This window comes from Sturnira hondurensis, unplaced genomic scaffold (genome assembly GCF_014824575.4).
Source record: "Sturnira hondurensis isolate 20B ecotype Veracruz unplaced genomic scaffold, ASM1482457v3 Scaffold0001872, whole genome shotgun sequence".
Taxonomy (NCBI): domain Eukaryota; kingdom Metazoa; phylum Chordata; class Mammalia; order Chiroptera; family Phyllostomidae; genus Sturnira; species Sturnira hondurensis.
This window is the reverse complement of record NW_028074503.1, coordinates 11656658-11678140: the sequence shown is the minus strand read 5'-3', so window position 1 is coordinate 11678140 and position 21483 is coordinate 11656658. Positions and strand designations below refer to the sequence as shown.

General features: G+C 36.9%; 1 protein-coding gene across 2 annotated transcripts in view; it reads right to left on the bottom strand.

Moving 5' to 3' along the window:
* ASXL3 (ASXL transcriptional regulator 3) overlaps positions 1 to 21483 on the bottom strand; it is a 172897-nt gene that overhangs the window by 92470 nt on the left and 58944 nt on the right. For both annotated transcript variants that reach the window (XM_037032620.1, XM_037032627.1), the window contains 2 exons: positions 10362 to 10470; positions 8990 to 9098 (listed from right to left, as the gene is read on the bottom strand). In XM_037032620.1, coding sequence (XP_036888515.1) covers positions 8990 to 9098; positions 10362 to 10470 — 218 coding nt within the window. The remainder of the gene's footprint in view (positions 1 to 8989; positions 9099 to 10361; positions 10471 to 21483) is intronic.

Genomic DNA, 21483 nt, shown 5'->3' with positions numbered 1-21483 from the left:
GAGCAATAATAGCAATAAGGTAATGAAAATAATAATTCCTCCCTAAGGCACTTTCAAGGGAGAGAGCATCTGGACATTACAAGTATTGATACTTTTTTTTTTAGGTTTTTTTGTGTTTTTTTTTAAGATTTTATTTATTTATGTATCTTTAGAGGGGAAGGAGAGAAGGAGAGAACCATCAATGTATGGTTGCCTTTTGTGCGTCCCCTGCTGGGAGTTGGCCTGCAGGGAACCAGCCTGCAACCCAGGCATGTGTCCTGACTGGAAATCGAACCTCGATCCTCTGGTTCGCAGGCCTGTGCTCAATCCACTGAGCTACACCAGCCAGGGCTACAAGTATTGATACTTGATAATTAGTATGAAACAATGTATGAATAAAATATGTCTATTATAACTCAAAAGTTTATTGTATTTTATAGCCTGCTTCATTAACCCAAGCTAATGAATGCAAACACTTAACTTGTCACCAGAGCAATTTAGTTACAATAATATTTATGGATATCCATCAAAATATCGCTGTAAACTGAGACAAGAAAAGAGAAATATAAACCAGAAATAAAAACAGTTAATAGAAAAAGCATATCCTATAGTTACTAGCCTTCAGCCACCTCACCTCAGAAGCAGTAGAGATTCCTCTCTCAGAATGATGGCCAGTAATAACACAATAAGCTGCCTATGTGAGGAAACACATTAGAAGCTATTTCTTTGCACTGCACAACACCTGTGATGCTCTACAGTGCATCAGGGTCCTGAAACACCTACACAGAAAGACAGCACTCCACCTAGAAAATGAAAAGCAGAAAAAGAGTGGGGAGGAAAGATATCACTAAAAGGGTGCTATGGGTCAAGAGTAAGAGCTTCACTCATGGACATTGCTATCTATTACCTTATACTTGAACATAGGAAAGGTAACCCAGCGTACAGTTAGATAAGGTGTTCAGGAAGCTAACTGAGAAATGGTTATGTACTGTTATTTCAGGAAGAAAAATAAAGAGAGAATGGATAATCTGGCATCAATTTTCAAATTACTTTTTAAAAAAGACTATGGGTGCTCTGTTCCTATACACCAATCACAAACTACATAGATCAAACACAAATTTGGCTAGTTAATATGAGTACTTGTGGGAATACCTTTAATTTTGATTTTATTTGAGAGGGGGTTTTGTTTTTATTATGAGATCATAGTCTCTTTATAATCCTTATCTCTGTATTATGAAATATTTCTCTCATAGCACAGAAAATGAGGGGGAAAGTACAGTTAAATGGGTTAATTTATCTGCACTTAAAAATAAAACTCTTTTTTCTTCCATGACTCTCATATAAATCCATTTATACAAGAACAAAGTTCACAGTTCCGATGGAAATCTGTAAGAAAAAGAGGTCCCTGATGGGTAAAAGAAGTGAAAAATAGTATCCATAGTTCATGTTTGAAAGAGCTGGGTTAGCTAAGTCAAACGAAGAAGCTGAAATAAAGGGGGTGGGATCTAGACACCCAGCTGTTCTCCACCATCAGGGGAAAAAAAGAAAGAAAATTCATTTACCTAAAAGCACAAATGATTTCAGTATAAGGACACATTTTTTTTACTATGAAGCTGACCCCCACAAATTTTATAAAAATGTAAAATATATTTCTCAAGAAAATAATAAAAGTTATTGAAAACACAGAAAGACAAATCAATATAAAGGGACTGTGAGATTCCTATCCCCCTGGACATTTACTGCTAGAATAATGTCTAATGAGTTGGCTGGTTTAAGTACCATGCTGGCGTGAGAGAGGACACAGGCCTACAGGAATTTCTGAAGTCCCCCACACTTCTCATGACCTGTGAACGCTGTGGGCTGGGATGAAAGAAAAGAAAATGAGAAAGAGTGGGAAGAGGAAGTTTTATATCTTGCCAATGGTCACTTCTGACTGTGAACAGTATTCTCTTTCCTCTGTATTTTCTTTCATGTGTAACTAAAATAACATCATTTTCACAGACTTAAGTTTCTCTAGGCCACCAATGCGGAACAGGTGTCTCCAAGAGTGAACAAAGCTGTTAAAGAAAATGCAGATGTCGGGGAAAAGACAAATTAGCTTAACCTAAAAAGCCAGGGGACCTGGAAGAATTCCCCTCCCTCATCTACAATACTGCTAGGAGCAGCTGTCAGGTAGAAATTGATCGTGAACACGAGATGAAGATGCATAGGCCATCCTACGTGAAGTCACATGTGGAGCATCACAGACAAGATGCTGAAACGCCTCCAGCCAAACAGGACCCATACCACCACAAGCAACAACACACCAAGCACACTGGCGACATCCCTGAAAGTTAGTCAAAACACTCCCTTCACAACTGCACAGTCCTCTCATTTTCCTTTCCCCTACTCTGGATAAAAATGCCACTGATAAATGTGGCAGTGCTATTCCCTGAGGGCACCTAATCCTTCATTAGTACACATCTCACTTCCTCCAGGAAGCTCCTCATCTGTATGTAATTGATGTCTCAACAGAGATCCAATCCACACACTTCAGGCCATCTTAAAGCACTTTTCACTTTTGAAAAAAGACCCCTCAAAGTGTGGCCTCAGAGGCAATGAAAACAAAGAGTGAGCTGCATAATGTTTCATTAAGTTAACACAACCCTGCCAAGAATCATACAATCAGAACCCCCTTATAAAACTGGCCATGAAGAATAATGAAAAAGGACCATATAAAATTCTTCGGCTGTTGGAATCATTATGTACCCTGGGATCTAAGGACTAAAACATAGGATACATGTTCTCTCTAATTTTTCTCCCTAAATAGAGACTTAAAATACTAATTCCCTTGCTAGATTGCTGCTTCCTCCCTGAAAGCCATTAGGGTTAATAACATGCAGAACCTTTTTTGATCTCTGTGGATGAAAATTGGGCATTCTCAAATTTCCTCATTTAAAAATAATTAAATAGAATGGTTGCTCTTGATTTTAAACATGAACTCTATTAGGGCCACAAAAGGAGAAGCTCATTCTCTTGTTACTATCATTTTATAAATAGAAGGTGTAGAAGATGAAGACTCTCTACTGATGGCATCGTTTTGTGTAAAATATGCATGAGTTCTGCAGCCAGCAATGTGCTGTGAGTCAACTTAATATGTGTGAGCAAACTTATGATACACCAATGTATTGCACTCAGAAAACAAGTCAGACACAAACAGACCCATAAATCTCCCACTAAAATAGCTCATAAAATTCAAAATATTTTCTTTGGGTGACACAGATCTATACTTATATTGGCATAAATGGTCATGGGTTGTCAACAAAGATATATCAAGTGATTCACCTAAATCACTCTTCAATTTCTAGAGCTAAGCTTATAAAATTTGAAGAGTTTACTTTCTTGAGTCCATAAGTCTAATTCCTATTAACTTGAGAAACTGTTTAGGAGTCAAAGAAACACACACATAACTATAGTTTGGTGTCTTGTAAATCCTATAATCAATAATATACCACTTTTCCCACGTTGTAAAATTTTTAAACAAAACCATAAAACAAAATATCTTGGCAAAGCAATTCCCACTTAAAAAGAATCTGTTTCTCCAGCCAGTTGGTTGCAAGAAGAGGATTAAGGCGTTACTATTTTTATCTTAACTCTACTTAACAACTTAAGTCTTACTCATAGAATGAAGCTGCTAAGATATTTTTCTTGGTATTGGTTTTCGTAAAAAGCTTTCTTTTCACAAAGTTTTCTGTTTACCCCCTCTAACGGTCTAGTAAATGTCAATCCATCTCTGTTAATTTGAAATAACTCCATGGTAGCAAAGGTTTATGCTTGGGATTGCCACGAGGGTATCCTACAAATTGATAGTTATTAGTATTCACCTGAATACCTCCCAATATTTCAAGCCAAAGGGGGAATGAAAGAGGAGGAGGGGATGAAGATAAAAAAACAGATGGTGATGACCATCATCTCCCCCTCCTCCTCTTGTTCTTCCCTTTCTCCTGTGTCCACACATCCCCACACATCCCCACACATGCCCACCATCTCTCTTTGAGAATATTTTCAAAGTATATTTGTATAGCTGTAAGAAGTGTGGGTATGATATACATTCTCACTTCTGGTTTAAATATAAGAAACTGAGTAAGCAAGGAAATCACCTAAACCAGTTCAGTTTCACGGAATTTATTATCGATTTGTAAGAAACCATGTGGTATCCTTCTTCTTCATTGAGATAAGCCAAGGGTTCTTCTTTGTCAGATTCTCAAGTTTAGAATCAGAACAGATCTAGGCAAATGTAAAGGTAAACTGCATCTAGGATTCCTGGCTGACTATGTTCCAGCAGACTTGCCACACACATCCATCCACCAGGGCTTGCCACCCGGATGAGACATTCAAGCTAAGTTTGTTTCCTCACCAGTAGAAATATAAAACAACAGAGCCTAGACTGACTATTGACAGGGATGTTGTGAGGACTAAATGATAGGCATGTAAAGAGTTTAGGAAGATGGGGCATTATATGCACTCAATATACTTTCAATATCCAGGTTTGAAAATGAATCCTAAAACTACGTTAATGAACTGTACATAAAAGTGTATCCTATTTTCAAATAGAGAAAATAAACCTGTCCTAGAAGAAGCAAGTGTGGTTTGCAACAAGATGTAAAAATGGGCAAATCAAGGAATACTCAAGGAAATGAGCTATTTACTACTCTTTCATTGATTCTCCAAAGCATTTCTTTAATGCAATTTCAAAGGAGAGGCCAGGAAAAAAATCTAGTTTTGGTCACATTAGCTGGAGATATGTGGGGATGTCATTTGGCGAAGTACCTATCCGCATTTCCAATTCGGGGAATTTGCTTATCTCTGTTTTGGTTTACTTATTGGCTGAATGCTCTCCGCCCCTCCCCAACCATTCCCAGGCACTAAAACCCTCCCACCATTCCCTCTGAAATTTAGGATTAGTCATTAGCAAAATCTCATATAACCTCCATCCTCTTCCTGAGCACTCCCTTCGCATCTTGATCTATAAAACCTAGCTTTCTCCTATGGACACTTCTTCCCCTCCTGCCCTCTCAGGTAACAGCCCTTCCCGCTTCCACATATCTTGTACCACTGGGCTGGACCGGAGAGAGGTCGCATCTACTCTCCCTCCCTACTCCTGAGATGCCTCCAGCACTGTTTGTCATGTCATCAGACTACAGTACCAAGTGCTCCTCCCCACTGCACTTCTCTACCAACTAACAGCTGAATTACTCCCTGCATTGTATGCAGACTTTAGCTCCTAAATGTGACCCTTCCAATGCTAGTTCTACCCTAATTGCCTGTTTCAATACCCACACAGATGATTCTGTACTATTTTATGGCAGGACTTCCTTCTAGGAAGCATCTTCCTTCAGGACAGCATCTTCATGCAAATAAGAAAAGACAATGTTTCCTCCCAGCAGACCCTGTTCTACCCCATGACACAAGGTGGGGAAATGGAGGGCCCTCCCTTTCAGCCACTGATGGCCCCTCAGCCAGGCCACCCTGAAAGTGAGAGCACGCACGGCCTAACAACTCCTGACAGCCTCACACCTAGTCTCCTTTCCTCCCATTTTAGATATGTGTTCCATCACGTTGCCCTAAACTCAGGTGAATGCATCCCACTCTCACATCCCCTAACCCTCTAATGCATTTTCTCCAGAACACAAAATCAAACAGTCCTTCCACCCCAAGGGGACTCCTCTTTCACACCATCTCTCACACACTGTGTCTTCCACCCACCTCCACAACCAACTTCAACTCCATGGAGACTGAGCTTAATTCCTGTTTCATGCACCCTCAAATCCCTCACCCGTCACTCTTTTCATCATTGGCACCCGGCAAAAATCTCTGCTCCAGTCGAATCCAGCTCTGTACGTCTTTCTGTGCTTGTACAGTGGTCGTGAAGTTGACTGGAGAAAAATGTACAACCATTCTGACTGGTCTCATATTAAATTCAGGATCAGCAACCTTATGAATGTCCGCAATGATGTCAGACTCTAGACAAGCATTTTGTATCTTCTCCTTAAATCTACAAAACTCTCTTCTCTGTCTCCTCGGCAGGTGAACATGTGCCCTAGTTCACTGAGAAAAACAAAGCAATAAGAAGCCCACTTCTATAAGCCGCTCTCCCACATGTACTCACTTTATCTGTAGCCAAACACCCTGACTTTTCCTACTGCGTCCTTAGAGCACTCTCCAAACTACTGAGTACTGCCAGCCTTCCCATCTGCTTACAAGGCCCCACTCCCTCTCACCCAATTAAGCACAAATGAGGAGGGCAATAGGATACCCTCCTCATTAGCAAATTCTCCTCCTCCACTGATTTTCCCACTCACTCCCCAGTGTACAATTATTTGAATATTTACCTCTTGTATTCAAATAAAACTTTCTCTTGGTTCCACTTTCCCTTCAAGTAATTTTTCCCATTTCACTCCTTTCTTTTACCTCAAAAACCCTGAAAGGACTGTCTGCACTTAGAGTCACTCATTGTTCCCCATTCTCTCAAAACCACTCCATTCAGGCTTGCGATTTCACCTTTCAACAAAAACTGACCTTATCAGTCTCGTTTGCAGGTTCCTATAATCCCTCCAAGTTCTTAAAATTCGAGAATCCCTGAGCTTAGTCTTCAGGTCTCTTCTCTTTCCTATTTGCCTTCAGTTTCTTGGTGATCGCATACATTTTCTTGCCTTTGAATACCATCTATAAACTAACCACTTTCAAATGTGTATCTCCAGCAAGGCTTTTGCCATGAATTTAAGACAGAGAAGTCCAATAAGCTCCTGATGAACAACCTTTTGCCCCAAACCGATTCTCTTGCAGATCTGCCATCTCCATTAAAGACAATGTTCTCTCCCATGTGCTCCCACTCAAACTTTGGAAGAATCTCTGGCTCTTCTTTATGCCACAATTGCGCTAATTCCAGCAGCTCCTGTTGGCCCCCCATTTGTACGTGCACAGAACCCAGTCACTTATCATCACACCCACTGCCATTCCTCTTATTCAAACCACTGTTGCCTCTTCTCTAGATTATGGCAACAGCTTTCTCACCAGTCTCCCTACTTTTCCTTGTTCATATATATCTTTATATATGTATATACAGACATACATATCTATAGATGTACATTGATATTTATATATACATACATATATAGGTAGATACTGATAAAGGAAGATCAATATCTATACATCTTCACTATACATATTATACTTGGTGATCCTAAGTGAGAGTATTATCTCTTTACCTGAAAAACCTACAATGGTTTCACAGCTCTTTCAAAACAGAAGCCAACATCAAGGCACTATATAACCTGGCCCTGTAACTCTCTTACTCCGTATCTTACCACATTCTCCCCTTGCTCACTCTGGCCCCCCACTACACTAGCCTCTTGATGTCTCTGGAACATTCCAGGCACTCTCCTGCCTCAAGACCTTTGTACTTGCTGCTGCTTCTACCTAAAACTCTCCCCCATTAAACACCTTCTTCCTCACACCCCTTGGGGTCCTTACTCAAATGTACCCCTCTCTCCCACTCTTATTTCCTCATTTATTTTTCCCCATATCACTGGTCAGCATGGAATAAGCTACACATTTTACGTATTTGCTTGATTATTGTCTGTCTTTTTACCAACAGCATATCCACGAAGGGTCTCTTTTTTGTTCTGGGTTCTCACTGCCTGATTGCAAAGTCGAGAACAGTACTTGGCACAACGTCAAAGCTCAATACATGTGTTGAGAGAGAAAGCACACAGGTGCTCACACAAGCAGGCACTACGACTACAGGAATGACCCAGTAAGACCCCCCTTTGCTCTGCTGAACGAATAGAGCTCACCCCACTTATCAGTCCTTCCAGAACACCGGGAATTGCTGTGGACCTCTGCTTTGTTCTCTAACCACAACGACCTGCCAAAGCTCACAGTACAATTACAACAATGGTGGAGGGTTACGTTTTCAAAAGGTATAGGATTAAGGACATCAAATTCAATGAAAGTTAGTTTTAAAAAAGTCTACAGGGCGACTTCAGACATTTTACTAAGACAATCTGTGCTGCAGATCAGATAGGCGCTGAAGCAGAAACAGCCCCAGGGCCTCCATCAGAAAGCACACCAGTTAAAGCACAGGAGTGTCTGGTTGGGATGCGGAGGGATTCCTATGGCCATTAATAAAACGAATGGCTTTGGGCTATTAGGGAAATATGATATTTCTGCAAGGATCCTGTAAGGTTTGTTTGTTTAAAGATAATTTACTGATTCCTATGAGTGCAATGACAGAGACTTTAATGACACAATCTTCCTCCCAAGTCATGATCTGGGTCCACTTGTGGGACCAGTGAGTAGAGTGGGGGTGGGGGGAGAAGATGTACAGCAGTTTTTGTGGAACAAAACTTTGCCAAAATTGCAATACAGAAATTACATACCCCAACAGAGTCATAACGCAACTATCTAGAGGAAGATAAAAATGAATTAACATGGATAGAATTCAGAGGCGGAAAATGTCCCCTTAGAATTCAGGAAGGGTTGCTTACTTACTTTTCAAAAGCATTTCACAAAAATCTAATTCATTTGGCCCTTGTTTCAATGTGAGGAATGTTAACGCTAAGCTTAGTTTACTGTTGGCAAGCCTAGGAACAAAGTTATTATAAAACTATTGTGATCACAGGAAACATTAGCACAGCCAGACACAAAACTCGAGCATTCTCAAGCTTCACCTGAGAATGAAACCACTGCACACTCCCTGGTAACTCTCTCACCTTCCAAGAGAAATATACTGAGATTATCCAGCAGAATTCATACAGTTAGAAACAAAATAAAACAAAAAGCAAAAAACTGTATACTTTTCTTAGGTACTAACCTTTTGAATCAAGGTTGGTTGATGATAAATGTAAGTAGGTGGTAAAAACTTAGAAAATTGTATCTACAATGGTAGCAAACTGAATTAGTGAATTATTAAAGTTCTGCATAATGTTTAAGAGAATAGGGTTTGTATCTTGAAATCCATCACACTGACCTCCATTCCCTTCTCCACGGGCGCTGGTCTCCGCCATTTCTGTGCCGTCCAGTTCAGACTCGCAGCCTAGACCCAGCGTTCCGTCAGCTGGGCATGCCGACCCCCCTTTCTGTATAATTTATAAAAGATGATTTATGCAGATTAGCAACCGAGCACAGTCAAAATACTTTCAGAATTCTAAAGCATTATCACATTTACTTGCAATTTGAAATTGTAATACTGATTTATTTTTTAATGTAAAATCACACCTTAAAAAAAAAACCCTGAAAAAAGGCACACTGCCACAGCTGAGTTTTTAGATAACCTTTTAAAATCTAGGCAACAACTAAGTTTCTTTTTGACATATGATGTTTCCATTTTTTTTTAATTTTATATTCTTATTTATGTTAGGAAATGGCTTAACAACTCAGAATTTTAATCACTAAATGGCACATCTAAGTTGCTATAAAAAGCAACTAAAATAATACAAGTTCTTCTGGTTAACCTGTGTTATTTTTTGACACACACAGTGACAAGAGCCTGATGTTTAATTGCTGAGAAAGAATCTTTGCTTCTTTGCCAGGCATAACTTTTAGCACTAAAAACAAAATCTTCTCAAAGGAGATTAATGACCTTTAAATGGGATCCATCACTTATTAAAGCAGTGACTTCTTTTTAATTTACAAGCAACAATACACTGATTTTCCTTGTTCCGAGATTCCTAACCATTTGTAGACCATCATCAGCTTTTGTCCTCTGGGAATTTGCATCTTACATGGCAGTTGCCATTCTCAATGAAAATGGGACCTGCACTAAAATAATTAAGACTCAGCTACCTGAAGCTTTTAGTTGTATTTCACAATTCTTCTCATATAACAACTAGGCACGACTAGTAAAATTTCCTTGACATCACTGTTTGTTTTAAAAATCAAATAACTGATTTAAATCAGCAAGTTTTTAGGGAGAATGGGGAAATTTCTTATTTTTATGAAATAGAGGAAGGCATCAGGTGTGAAGCTGTGTATCAACTGATGGTCATTAAATCAGACAGTTTGTGGCAACTGATCATCTTAAACTCTTGGCTGATGATCCCTGGCCCTCATCCATGTAAATTTTTAAGGATCAAGAATTTTAAGGAAGCCACAACTATTTCCCAATACCATATGTTAGAGTGAAACCACAGATATGCTTTCTTTCCTTAAAGAAACATGTCATTGTTTATTCTTAATATGAAATCATTTTTAAAACATCTGAAAACATTTAAGAGACATAGGGGTCATTCATCTACCCTTTACCCTAATCTAATTTTGTTTACCTGCACATCTCGAAAAAAAAAACCAAACTCATGATACATAGAAATGACAGACATAATATGCAGAACAGTCCAACTTACTTTGAGAGCATACAGGCCTGACTTTCCAGGGATTTTGAAGAATGTTCCATCCCCTATTCGAGTGTTAGTGTGAAGCATTGCATTCAGACAGGCTAATGGAGAAGTTCCACTAGAAAAAAAAAAGTGAGCAAAAAAATGAAGCAGTCTGAGACGCAGTTTCTGTGGCAAAACTGATCTCTCTGTCTCTTAAAAAAAAATCCTGTAGCATGCCTTTTAAAAATATCCTCCCAACCCTGAAAACATCTACATTACAATAACAGGCCAGTCCAGTTTCGCCAAAGTTAATCAGATGCATCTGTCTTACAGGCTCCAGGCAAAAAGTCTCCTGAATTGAAATTATGCTTTTATTCATAAAGCAACCAACACTACATTTCAAAGAAACCAAAGCCCAAACGTTTATGTGGTGTTATTTGCAAATAATACTAGGAAGCCTCAGTATTTAAATATTAAAGACAACTTGATGGTTGCACTTGAATGATCAAATAAACCAAGTTCAAGGACAGCTCCATCCTATAGGTTGAAAAGCAACAAAAGAATAATAAGAAACCAGGGAAGAACTGATTTGAAATTACAAGCATTTAAGTTACTCATGGGATTGCATTTCTAACAAGGCCAAATAAAAATTTATATCTGTGTTTATATCTCTGATACAGCTTCAACAATAACATCCTTTTCTCAGATTTGTCAAATAAAGAAATGTGTGTTTGGGAATTCTGCCCAGCTAATAATTATGTTCTGTATAAAAGATGCAAGTGACTGAATTATGAAATCAATAGTTTTTTTTTTAAAGAAATCTAACAGTACTAAACTAGTGATTAAAAATATCAAAGCCCATATGTACAAACATTTTTGAAATGTACTCATACACATGGAAAGATGTTTATGAAATGTGCAACACATATGTATTTCCTGGATTCGACTTTAGAGATTCTTTTGTGTTTTATTTGCAAACTGGTATTTTTGCAAACTAGAATTTAAAAACAGAATTATTACATTCATTTACTTGTGTTTTCATATACATTTTAATTCCCAATATGCTAAAAGATCAATATTTGGATGAACCAATATTGATTAGAAGCCCTACTCCACCCTATTCACCTCTTAGGGGTTTTGGATACTTAAACCAAAATATTCTGGGACAAAAAGACCTTTAAGATAATAAAGTTCTGAATTTTTAATTTCTGTGATAGGAATATAATTTTGCGCTACTAAATTAAAGGTCTTCTGAAAACCAACATTACCAAATCTCTTACTTAATATGAAAGCCCACAGTAAAATGACAAAGCCAAATTTGCTGAGTTGCCACAACACACTTAATAGCAAGTCAGCATATATACACATCACAGCCATAAAGGTTTATAAGCATTATAATAATAAGAGCACTCTATTATTTTAGAAAGCAACTCTCTGTGCCAACATGTCAATATGATTCCATTGGGCTTGACAGGAAGCAAGAGCCCTAATATAAATTTGGTCAAAGAACAATGCAGTTATAACACCAAAGTACACATGGTTATAATGCTGTGTGTTTATGTAATATCTTTCCTCATGAAACTTCTACAAGCTTACAGCTTCATTTCATTATTTTTCCTTACAAAAGATTTTTTGCTCACAGTTTAAGTAGGCCAGGCTTACTTTATAAAGTAAAATATATTCATCTCCCAGAAATATCTGTCTATGATTAAATTCCAGATAAATGATGCTATACATGTTACACAAAGTACTGTGAAATACATTTTTTATCATTATTCTCTTCAGGCAAAAAAGCACAGACAATTTGAAGCTGGGAATTATTATGCCAGATTTGTGGAATTTTAATTTAGTGAAACTGTCAGAAACACAGATTTTTTTTTAGGGACTTGGCAAGAGGATGTTAACACTACAAGCAAAATAGAATCCAATACATAAAAATGATACAGTATAGATTTTAAAAAGTATAACTTAATAAAACTGTTCACCTAACAGCAACCCTCACAACATTCTTCCTGCTCTTTATTCTTAAGGTCTTATTTATGGAATTCTAAGAACCAAGAGTTACAATTTTAAAGAATAAGGCAGCATTAAAGATAGCTAAAAAATCCCCACTGAACAAATATAATTAACATCACTATAATTTAAATTTTTCCAAGGTACAGTAAACAAAAGATAATTGAAGATAAATTGACTATTAAATAGCAGTTTAATGCTATGCTTGCTACAAACAGAATTGATAAGCACCCAGTTTCATATAATACACTCTATTGAGCATGAATATATTATTTAATTATACTGTTTTTACACTCGATTCACTATAGAAATATTTTAAAATATCTAATTCACCATCACATGACAATAGATCTCCAAAAGTCTCAATGACGACTGTAATTTTTCTTAAATCTTACCCAAAACAAACACAGAACTTGCTTTATTTCAAAACTGTACAGCATTTGCTTTTAGAAGAATTAGGAAATACTTGCAATCAAATGCAAATTTTACAACTCAAATCACTGGTGAATTAGTCACTTAGTCACTTACTCTTAAGCTTGTCACTTGCAATTCTTTACAGAAAACAATACTGATGATATAATGTTTTATTTAAAAACAATAAAAAATTAGCATCAAAAGAGTTAAGTGCTTACTATAAGAAAACTGTTTTGTCCAATGCAGAATATACATAAAAGAATGATTTTGAAAATCTTTTAGAGCATTTACTTTACTATTTGCTGTTATTCTCAACAATTCCATAAAGTCTAGAAAATTTGGACTACTTTTCGGGAAGAAATGAATGTCTTAATTAACTCCAATTGAACAGGAGTAAAAGTATTATTTATATATTTTTATTATTTTTATATTCAGAAAAAATAGGACTAGCAAGGATGTCTTGGACTACTTTAAGAAAGATATGTATATTTAATAAACATATATGTACATACACATATACATATATCACAATGATTTACCATGGGCATAAAAATAAGGCAAATATGTGTTAAAACTCTGTAATTTTAGATAGCATGCAAACATATGTAACATTTCTTATTAATTAATATTTACTCACACTTAATGTAGGGGTTAATCACCTCAGTCAAAATATAAAAGTTAAAAATTTTGTAATAGAGTATGAATATGTGTATATGTATATATGCAATAATAAAACATCAATAATTTTTTTCATTTCTAAAATTTCAAAGTTACTTACTTTCTAAAAAAGATGAATTGGAAGAATCATGATATCCCGATTTATGAAAGGAAAACAAAGAAAAAAGAAAAGTTAGTTTTTCAACTTAAAATGCAATTCTGTATCTTACCATTCCAATAATAGGTCAATGGACAAGAAACACACCAAACTCAGGTTTGGCTTCCCTTTGGGAGGAAAATCCTGAGGGACTGGGGTAAAAGGTGGCTTCCACTTCCGCCCCTAATATTTCTATAGTATCTTAATTTTGTCCACAATGCACATGTGTTCCCACATGCGGAATACGATTAGAAACAGATACGTTGGGCGCTATTGGTCCCTAATTCTTTTCTTTCTGCAGTTCACTATAATCGGGCCCTTTCCTACGCACCTGACAGGGCAGGTATACAGCTTATTCTGCTTGTTTTTCCCCACAGACTGTAGCCTTATGGGACTCTTCCGGTTTGTTTTCATTGCCCACAACCCTTGAAGCAGAGCAGGGGTGGAATCTGCAGGCAGGGGAGCAGGCAGAATTTAAACTGTCTAGACATCAAAGAACCCCCAGAGATGCTTTGCAGAGACTGGTGCTGTGTGAAATACAGGAAAATCATTGCTCTATCATATCGAATTGGTGACAGAGCACATAAAATTTTACTAATAGTGCACACTTAATACACGGAATGAATGGGTTACCTATGTTAACAATTTTAAGAAGCAGTAAGAATACTTGGGGAATGCAATTGGAAGAATAGTTATAGACCTGACAAAGAAAATATCATGACTGTGGCCTTCCTTTTCTTTGTAGAAAAAAAATGATCATGCATTCCAAGATGGTATTTAAGCAATACAAATCTTAAATAAAATTTTATAGACCTCGTATTTTAGTTGGAGGTCTACATTTCTCAATAAAATTTTAGATAAAAGCTATTTCTTTACATTTCTCAATAAAAATTTCAGTTAAAAGCTATTTCTTGAAAACATTCTTAAATCTCACTTTTCAAATATGGTAACATTAAAAAAAATTAATCCTGAGTAACAAAAGTCTAAAAATTCAAAAAATTCAAGAAACTTATTAGGAAGCATTATTAAATAGTTACTGTGCTAATATAAATTAATAGATAAAAGTATATGTTCACTCTCCTTTCAAAACATTAATAATAGCTCCTTTCAAGCATTTTTAGTATTGATAGCTTCAGGAAAATATCTTAATTTTTATTTTAACAGGAAATTATATGGGCCTCTGAGGTGTTGGTAATGTTTTATCTAGTTCTTGATACAGATGCATTCACTATGTAAAATTAAATTACTTATAATTTGTACATTTAACTGTGTGCTACACTTCACAAAAATATTTTAATGTTATAAAATGAATAATGCACCCTTGGATTTATCTATTCATTTAGCATTTAATGGGCATGTCATTAATAAGTGGGGAAAATTAAGCCATTTCTATCAATGAATGTGTGGATGAGTCCTAAGTACAAATAGGCACAGTGTACATCATGTGATAAATGAATAATCCAGTAGTCCTAGATGACTAAACACTACCCTAGAAAGTCAAGGTCAAACTACCACTTACTCTCGATAGATACTACTGCTAGTCTGGAACACCCTAAAATAACTGAAAATAAAAACTTTAAGGCTGCAATCTTTGATATACTTTATTTGAATAATCCTAGCACATAAAATGGTACTCCAAAAATGACCTACAGTAATCCTTAAATTTAATTTTGAATAAAAGAACAGCATTCCAAACTTTATGGTCCCACGAAAAGAGCACTAATCAAAGATTTTAATGAGCAGTGGCATAGAAACAACCAATTAACTCAAGAGATGGGTTATATTTAAAAGGAAGATATTTTGCCCATTTCCATGTTAAGAATATTGACATGGTTTTCAATATTCTGCATGTCTGTAAGGTACATTTTTATGAGTTGGAATACTGAAGCAGGAAATAATTACCAAGTGACATATGTTATACAATTTAATTCTTAAAATTAGAGCAAAAATTTCAGACTCCAAACCTAAACAATGTATCTCTAATTGGCTTGAACAATATAAAATGGTATTCTTCTTTAATTTAAAGACATTTGAACTTAGACCTTTATCTACTTTATGGACACTACCAAGGTACCACTAGCTCCATTATAGTGATTTACACAGGAAATGTTTTATTAGTAAATATTAATTTAGAATAGTATTCTAAGGACATTAAGAAATAGTCCTAAAAAAGTAGAGACTAAAGCATATAATCTAAATTATAATTTTATGGACCTCCAACTAAAATACGAGGTCTATAAAATTATAGCCTTCCACATGAGAATAAAATTGGAAATAACATTCAGTAAAGGAAGAGGAAAAAGAATAAAAATAATAAATATCTATTATTATAGTTACCATTTATTCAGTATCTCTTATGTGACTGAGCTTTTACAACTATTATCAATATTTCTTACAGCCACCATAAAACGTAAGCATGATTCCTAGTTTAGCAGATGTTACAGAGGCTGAGACACTGAGTATCTTACTGCAATCAAATAGCAAGTGATACAGCTGAAATTCAAGTTCTGCTCTGATTCTAAAGCCAATGCTCTTTGCATTATTCCACATGCCCTCCCCAAATTGTTGCCTTCTTCACCTAATGAACCTTGGGTACTAAATGTATATATATATTTAGCACTTGAAGGAAACACATAATAAAAGCCAGATGCTGGCGAAACGTAAGGTGGTTGACTCCACCTTTTCCCAATGATGCCTATCTACAATGACTCTCCCCAAGATAAATTTCAAGAATCATAAAGAAAGAACTGGGCTGCAGAAATGACATTGTTGGTTATCTTCTCCAGGCAATGCAACCTACACAAACTCAGGAAGTAAGAACCCTGAGAATAATGTGGAGAATTCAGATCTATAACGGGGATGCCTCTCTGTAGAACTGAATCATTAAAAAAACAACACAATCCATTACCTGAGTAATCATTTACTAAGCACATTATATATGTCAAGCTCGTGTTGAAATAAATTTGCACTCTGGCGGTGTTCTGCACATAACAAAAACGCAGGCTGAGCGGAACTGAATTCTATGAATACATACAAAACGACAAGGGATTCGGGAGAAAGGAGCCTTGAGGCATGTGGCACAACGAGAGGAAATCATTTGGAATTTAAATGTTACCCTTAGTTTATTCCAAGGAGATGACTTAAATGGGGTCATGCACACACTTCTAACGTCACTACTGACTCAGTGCAGAGGCGGCCAGCCCATGGCTATTGCTGGCTCCCCAGGACTTGGTACTGTTTTCCCACCACTGTGATCTCAAAGAGAATATTTTCAACTAGTACAAAATATATATTTACCAAAATAAAATATCAAATTTTACATATTAAAGAAGAGACCTTTTGTAAGTATATTTGGTATGATAAATGACTTTCATATAAAAATGTAAATTTCTACGTTCTACTTGTAGCTACTCATACCGTCCCATCTTGTTAGCAATGGCTAATTCTGCAACATTCCCAAATGCGTTCTGTGGAACATCAGTCCCAAGTGACGCTCTAAAAAAATTATCAGATGAGTTTTGGAAAAGCAGCACGCTGCATTCTTCCCTTGCAAACTCACTGATTTATTACTAATATATACTAAAGTCTCTGAAAAACCCTACTTAGGTCAAGAAACATGCTTAACTCAGTCTTTTCTAAGCATTTTTAATTAAAAGAATCATCCCCACCATATTTAACATGTCCTATTATATACATATCCAACACTAAGAAATATATTTGGGGAAATGCTATACTATATTTATGATTAGGATCACTAGAAAAAAGTGTTTAGCAGTTATACCCCCAGGAATGTTTAATTTTATCAGCTAATGCTTAAAAATGTTTTTAAATATATATGTTTCTCTGTGGAAAAATAATGCAGTATGGTGATTATTTTTCTCTCTTGTAAATTTATAAAACTGAAAAACACATCCAGGAACTTTAGCACTGAAAAATATATAAACAGTGTCCACAAAAAATTGATATCAGTACACATGTGCAGTATGATATTACCAATAGAAAGACCACTTCTGCCATCTCTCACATCTCTCAGGATCTGCCTGCCCCCCGAGTCTCTGTCCCGCTCACTGGTTGATGGGTGCCACCCTCCTCCTCATTACCTCGGAAGGAAACATTTCTCACACTATTCGAATGATTCTGCCTCAACAAAGTTCATCTTTCAGTGTACATTCTCACTTCCTCAAGTCCCAATTCAAAACTCTCTACATCACAAGAGGACAGGTCTGCAGCCCCCTGACCCTAACCCTGCCTTCAGTATCCCCCTGCTCCAGGTCAGCCTAGCCGCCGGTGCCAGAGCAACGTTCCTATGAACAAATAAAGGACAACAAAAACAAGAGCAAAATCAAAACATAAAAAAAAATACTGCTCAGACTCTTCAGGCCATGCCATACATTGAACTTTCGTTAATTAATTTTTATTTATTTAATCAGTGGTTTTCACTGCCCACCAGACAAAGGAAGCACAAACTTCTCACCCAACATTAGGGTCCTGTCCGGCACACTTGGCACCGAGCTCATCTTCATCTTCGCCAACTTTCAGATTACTCTTCCATCCTGGGACTATTCTACGGTTTGATCCAATTCAGCAAACCTGGTGCCCTCCATGGCCTCTCATCCCTCTGTTTTGGTTCACATGCAACCTTCCACAAAGAAATGAATCCCACTCTTTGTTCCATTCACCACCCAGAATAAAAATTCTAACTGCCACCTGTATGGTGACACCTTTTATAATATTCCTGCACTACAACCTCAACAGTGCATATCTCCCATGGCTTCTTTTCATCAAAATTGTTTACACTTAACAACTTTCCTGCCCTTGCTACTTCCAAGCTTGGCAACTCCACAGGGGATGGACACATAGTGATTTATCTTTGTATTATCTGACAAGCAATCTCAGTGTATTCAAAGGTGTTTGTTGAGATGAATTTAAACACTGCTATAAAAATTGTTACAATCAAGGATTTGTAGACATAAAGCACCTGTAATGAATATCTCTATATTCTATTCAAACTCATGACTACAGGCATATGTATCAATCACCCTACATACCACACTGGCTTTTAGACCATCTTGTATTTGCATGCCCAGCACCGCTTTCTCTTAGGGACTTCCCCTCCCTTAGTAATGTGATTCCAGTTTAGCCATCAATGAAATGGTCCTGAGTTTCCCACCAGGATGGCAAGATTAAAGTATCTGGTCCAATGGTGGGACTTCTACTATCTTTGGGGGAACTGATGTAGAAATATAGGGAATAGGACATGTAGCAACATATGCTGGAAAGGCATAAAACAAGAAATGAGCTGGTGCCTACCTCGGCCTCCATGAGGACAGAGACTGCTGAGAATGAAGCTAAGGAATGCAGAGCAACGTGTGGAAAGAAAAGAGAGGGGAAATGATATTACTTGAACTCTGCATTATGTAGTTACGTTGGAGATCAACCTATTGGATATTCAAGTTCATTGTACCAGTAAATCCCCTGCTAATTTTAGTTTTGGCCCTTGACTAAATGATTTATGCAAGCTGATTGCATTTTTCTAGGCCTCGATTTTGTCATCCGTAAAGTGAGTTTAAAATAGGTATGCTTGAAAGCTCTACTAACCCCTTTCTGGCTAAGCACGGAAGGGCAAATAATGAGGCTTCGACTGTGGGCTTACGGCTCATTCCTGCCATACTGCCCGCCCTCATGCTTCTCTCACATTCAGCAACCTGCGTTCTCCTCCCTCGCCTTCTGGTAACCTCTGCAGCAGTCCAACCCCTCCTGGGCTGTCCAGCGCTGCAGTGCTCAGTGGCAGCCAGCTCCTTAGGGCTCCAACTTCATGAGAATTTTGTGTGTTCCCCTCAGAGGGCTCTACCAGACTTGGACACTTAGAAAAAATTCAGGGGTTGTTGATAAGCTAACATTTCACAATTTACAGAGTAGAACAAAATTTGAAGCTTGGCAATACCAAATATTGGTTGAGGATGTCCAGAAATAGAGCTCTGAAATGCTTGATGGAGAATATAAATTGACACAACCAATTTGGAAAGACATCTGGCAATATCTAGTGAAAAATGTGCGTGCTCTACAGATCAGCGATGCCACTTTTTGGCGTAGACTCTAGAAAAACTAATATTCACAAAGACACTATTTCTCTTAGGAAAAAATGTCAATAAACTAAATGTTCACCAATAGCTATAAAAATATGATTTTACCCAACTATTCATAGTAAAACTACAAAACTCTGAACTATAATGGTATACAGCAAATCTACGACACTGATTGCCTCTGAGAAAAGAAGGCAGTCAAAGGAACTTCAGCTTTTTCTGTTACATTTTACATAAAAGAAATTCTAAGCAACTATGGTGACATGTCCACAACTATGAATTCTAGCTAGTGGATTTTGGTCTATGCTATTTTACTGTATTTTTAAAATTTTCAAAGATATAATAAAATTGTTGATGACTTTCTTTTATCCACAATTTAGCTTCTCTCTAATATATCAGATCCTTCCCTTGTTTCTAATTATGTTAATGTTTAAACATTTTTATGCAAGCAAATAAATAACCACATAAAAATTATATACAGGGTGCAAATGTACATCATTATACAGAGTTAAAAAGTCCCTATTAACTTCCCCTAACTGTATGCACTGCTTCAGAAGTAATGACTATTAAATATTTATCATGTTTCCTTCCAGAGCTTTTTCTATTTACATTCATATACGTGCATATATTCAAGGGTATGGTTTGGTATTTTAAATTTATTTTGAACACAAATGATGGCATTTAGTGCATACTGGTAGGTACATGCTTTTTTAACTTAATAATATGAGTGGAAATTTTCCCCATAGAATATTTTTGCCCTTGATTTTCTATAGAATACTGAATGCTCTTCATATTCATTTAATGCTCTTAATATCCTGTAAGGTAAATATGTTATACCACGATTTTAAAATATTCCCTTTTTATTTAACACTTAGTTTGTATCTAAGTTTACCCATGAAAATTGTGCTACAATGAAGAATCTGATATTCTCCTTACGTATATGATACAGATTGAATATTTGTTACTCTCAAAATTCACATGCTGAAACTTAATCTCCAATATGATGACATTTTAAGGTGAAAGGGAGGAGCCTTTGGAAGGTATTAGGTCATGAGGATGGTGTGCTCCTGTATGGGTTTGGGGCCCTTATAAAAGGAAGCCCGGAGAGCTCTCTCCCCACTTCCTGTGTAAGTACGCAACATGAACTTGAACATCTATGAACCAGAAAACGGGCCCTCACCGACCTCCATATCTGTAAAGGCACCATGATATTGAGCTTCACAGCCTCTGGAGCTGTGAGAAATGAATTTCTGCTGTGCATAAGCTATTCAGTCTATTCTATTATATTTCTACTATAGCAGCCAGAACAAACGAAGACAATATGTACTATTATTTCTCTAAGATAGATTTCAAAAAGTAGAATTTTTAGATTATAGGATGCTTTCAAAATTCTGATAGTTATTTCCAAATTAGTTTCCTTAAATGTAACTATTTTCCTCACTCTAGTCAATGGTGGACACTATCAATCTTTAAATACTTGCTAACCTAATCAAAATGGAGGTGACTAGGTCATTCCAGGGAGAGGGAGCAGCAGGAAGAAGGCACTGATGGATGGAATTAAAACGTGATGTACAGAAACATGAGTATTTGGTATTTCCAGAGCAGTGAGTGGGAGAGAGAGTTAGGTTAGGATCACATTTCAGAAGGAAGGTGTGTACCACACCACGTGCATGGCATTGATACTGCAGTTCAAATCCCCTGGCAAGAAGCTTCGTCTTCCTGCAGGGGACAGTGGGAAGCCCCAGAAGGCTTTAAGGAGGGAAATGCCCTTGTCCTTCTGTAGGATGAGGCCAGACCTAGAACAAGACCTGCCTAGAAGAAGACA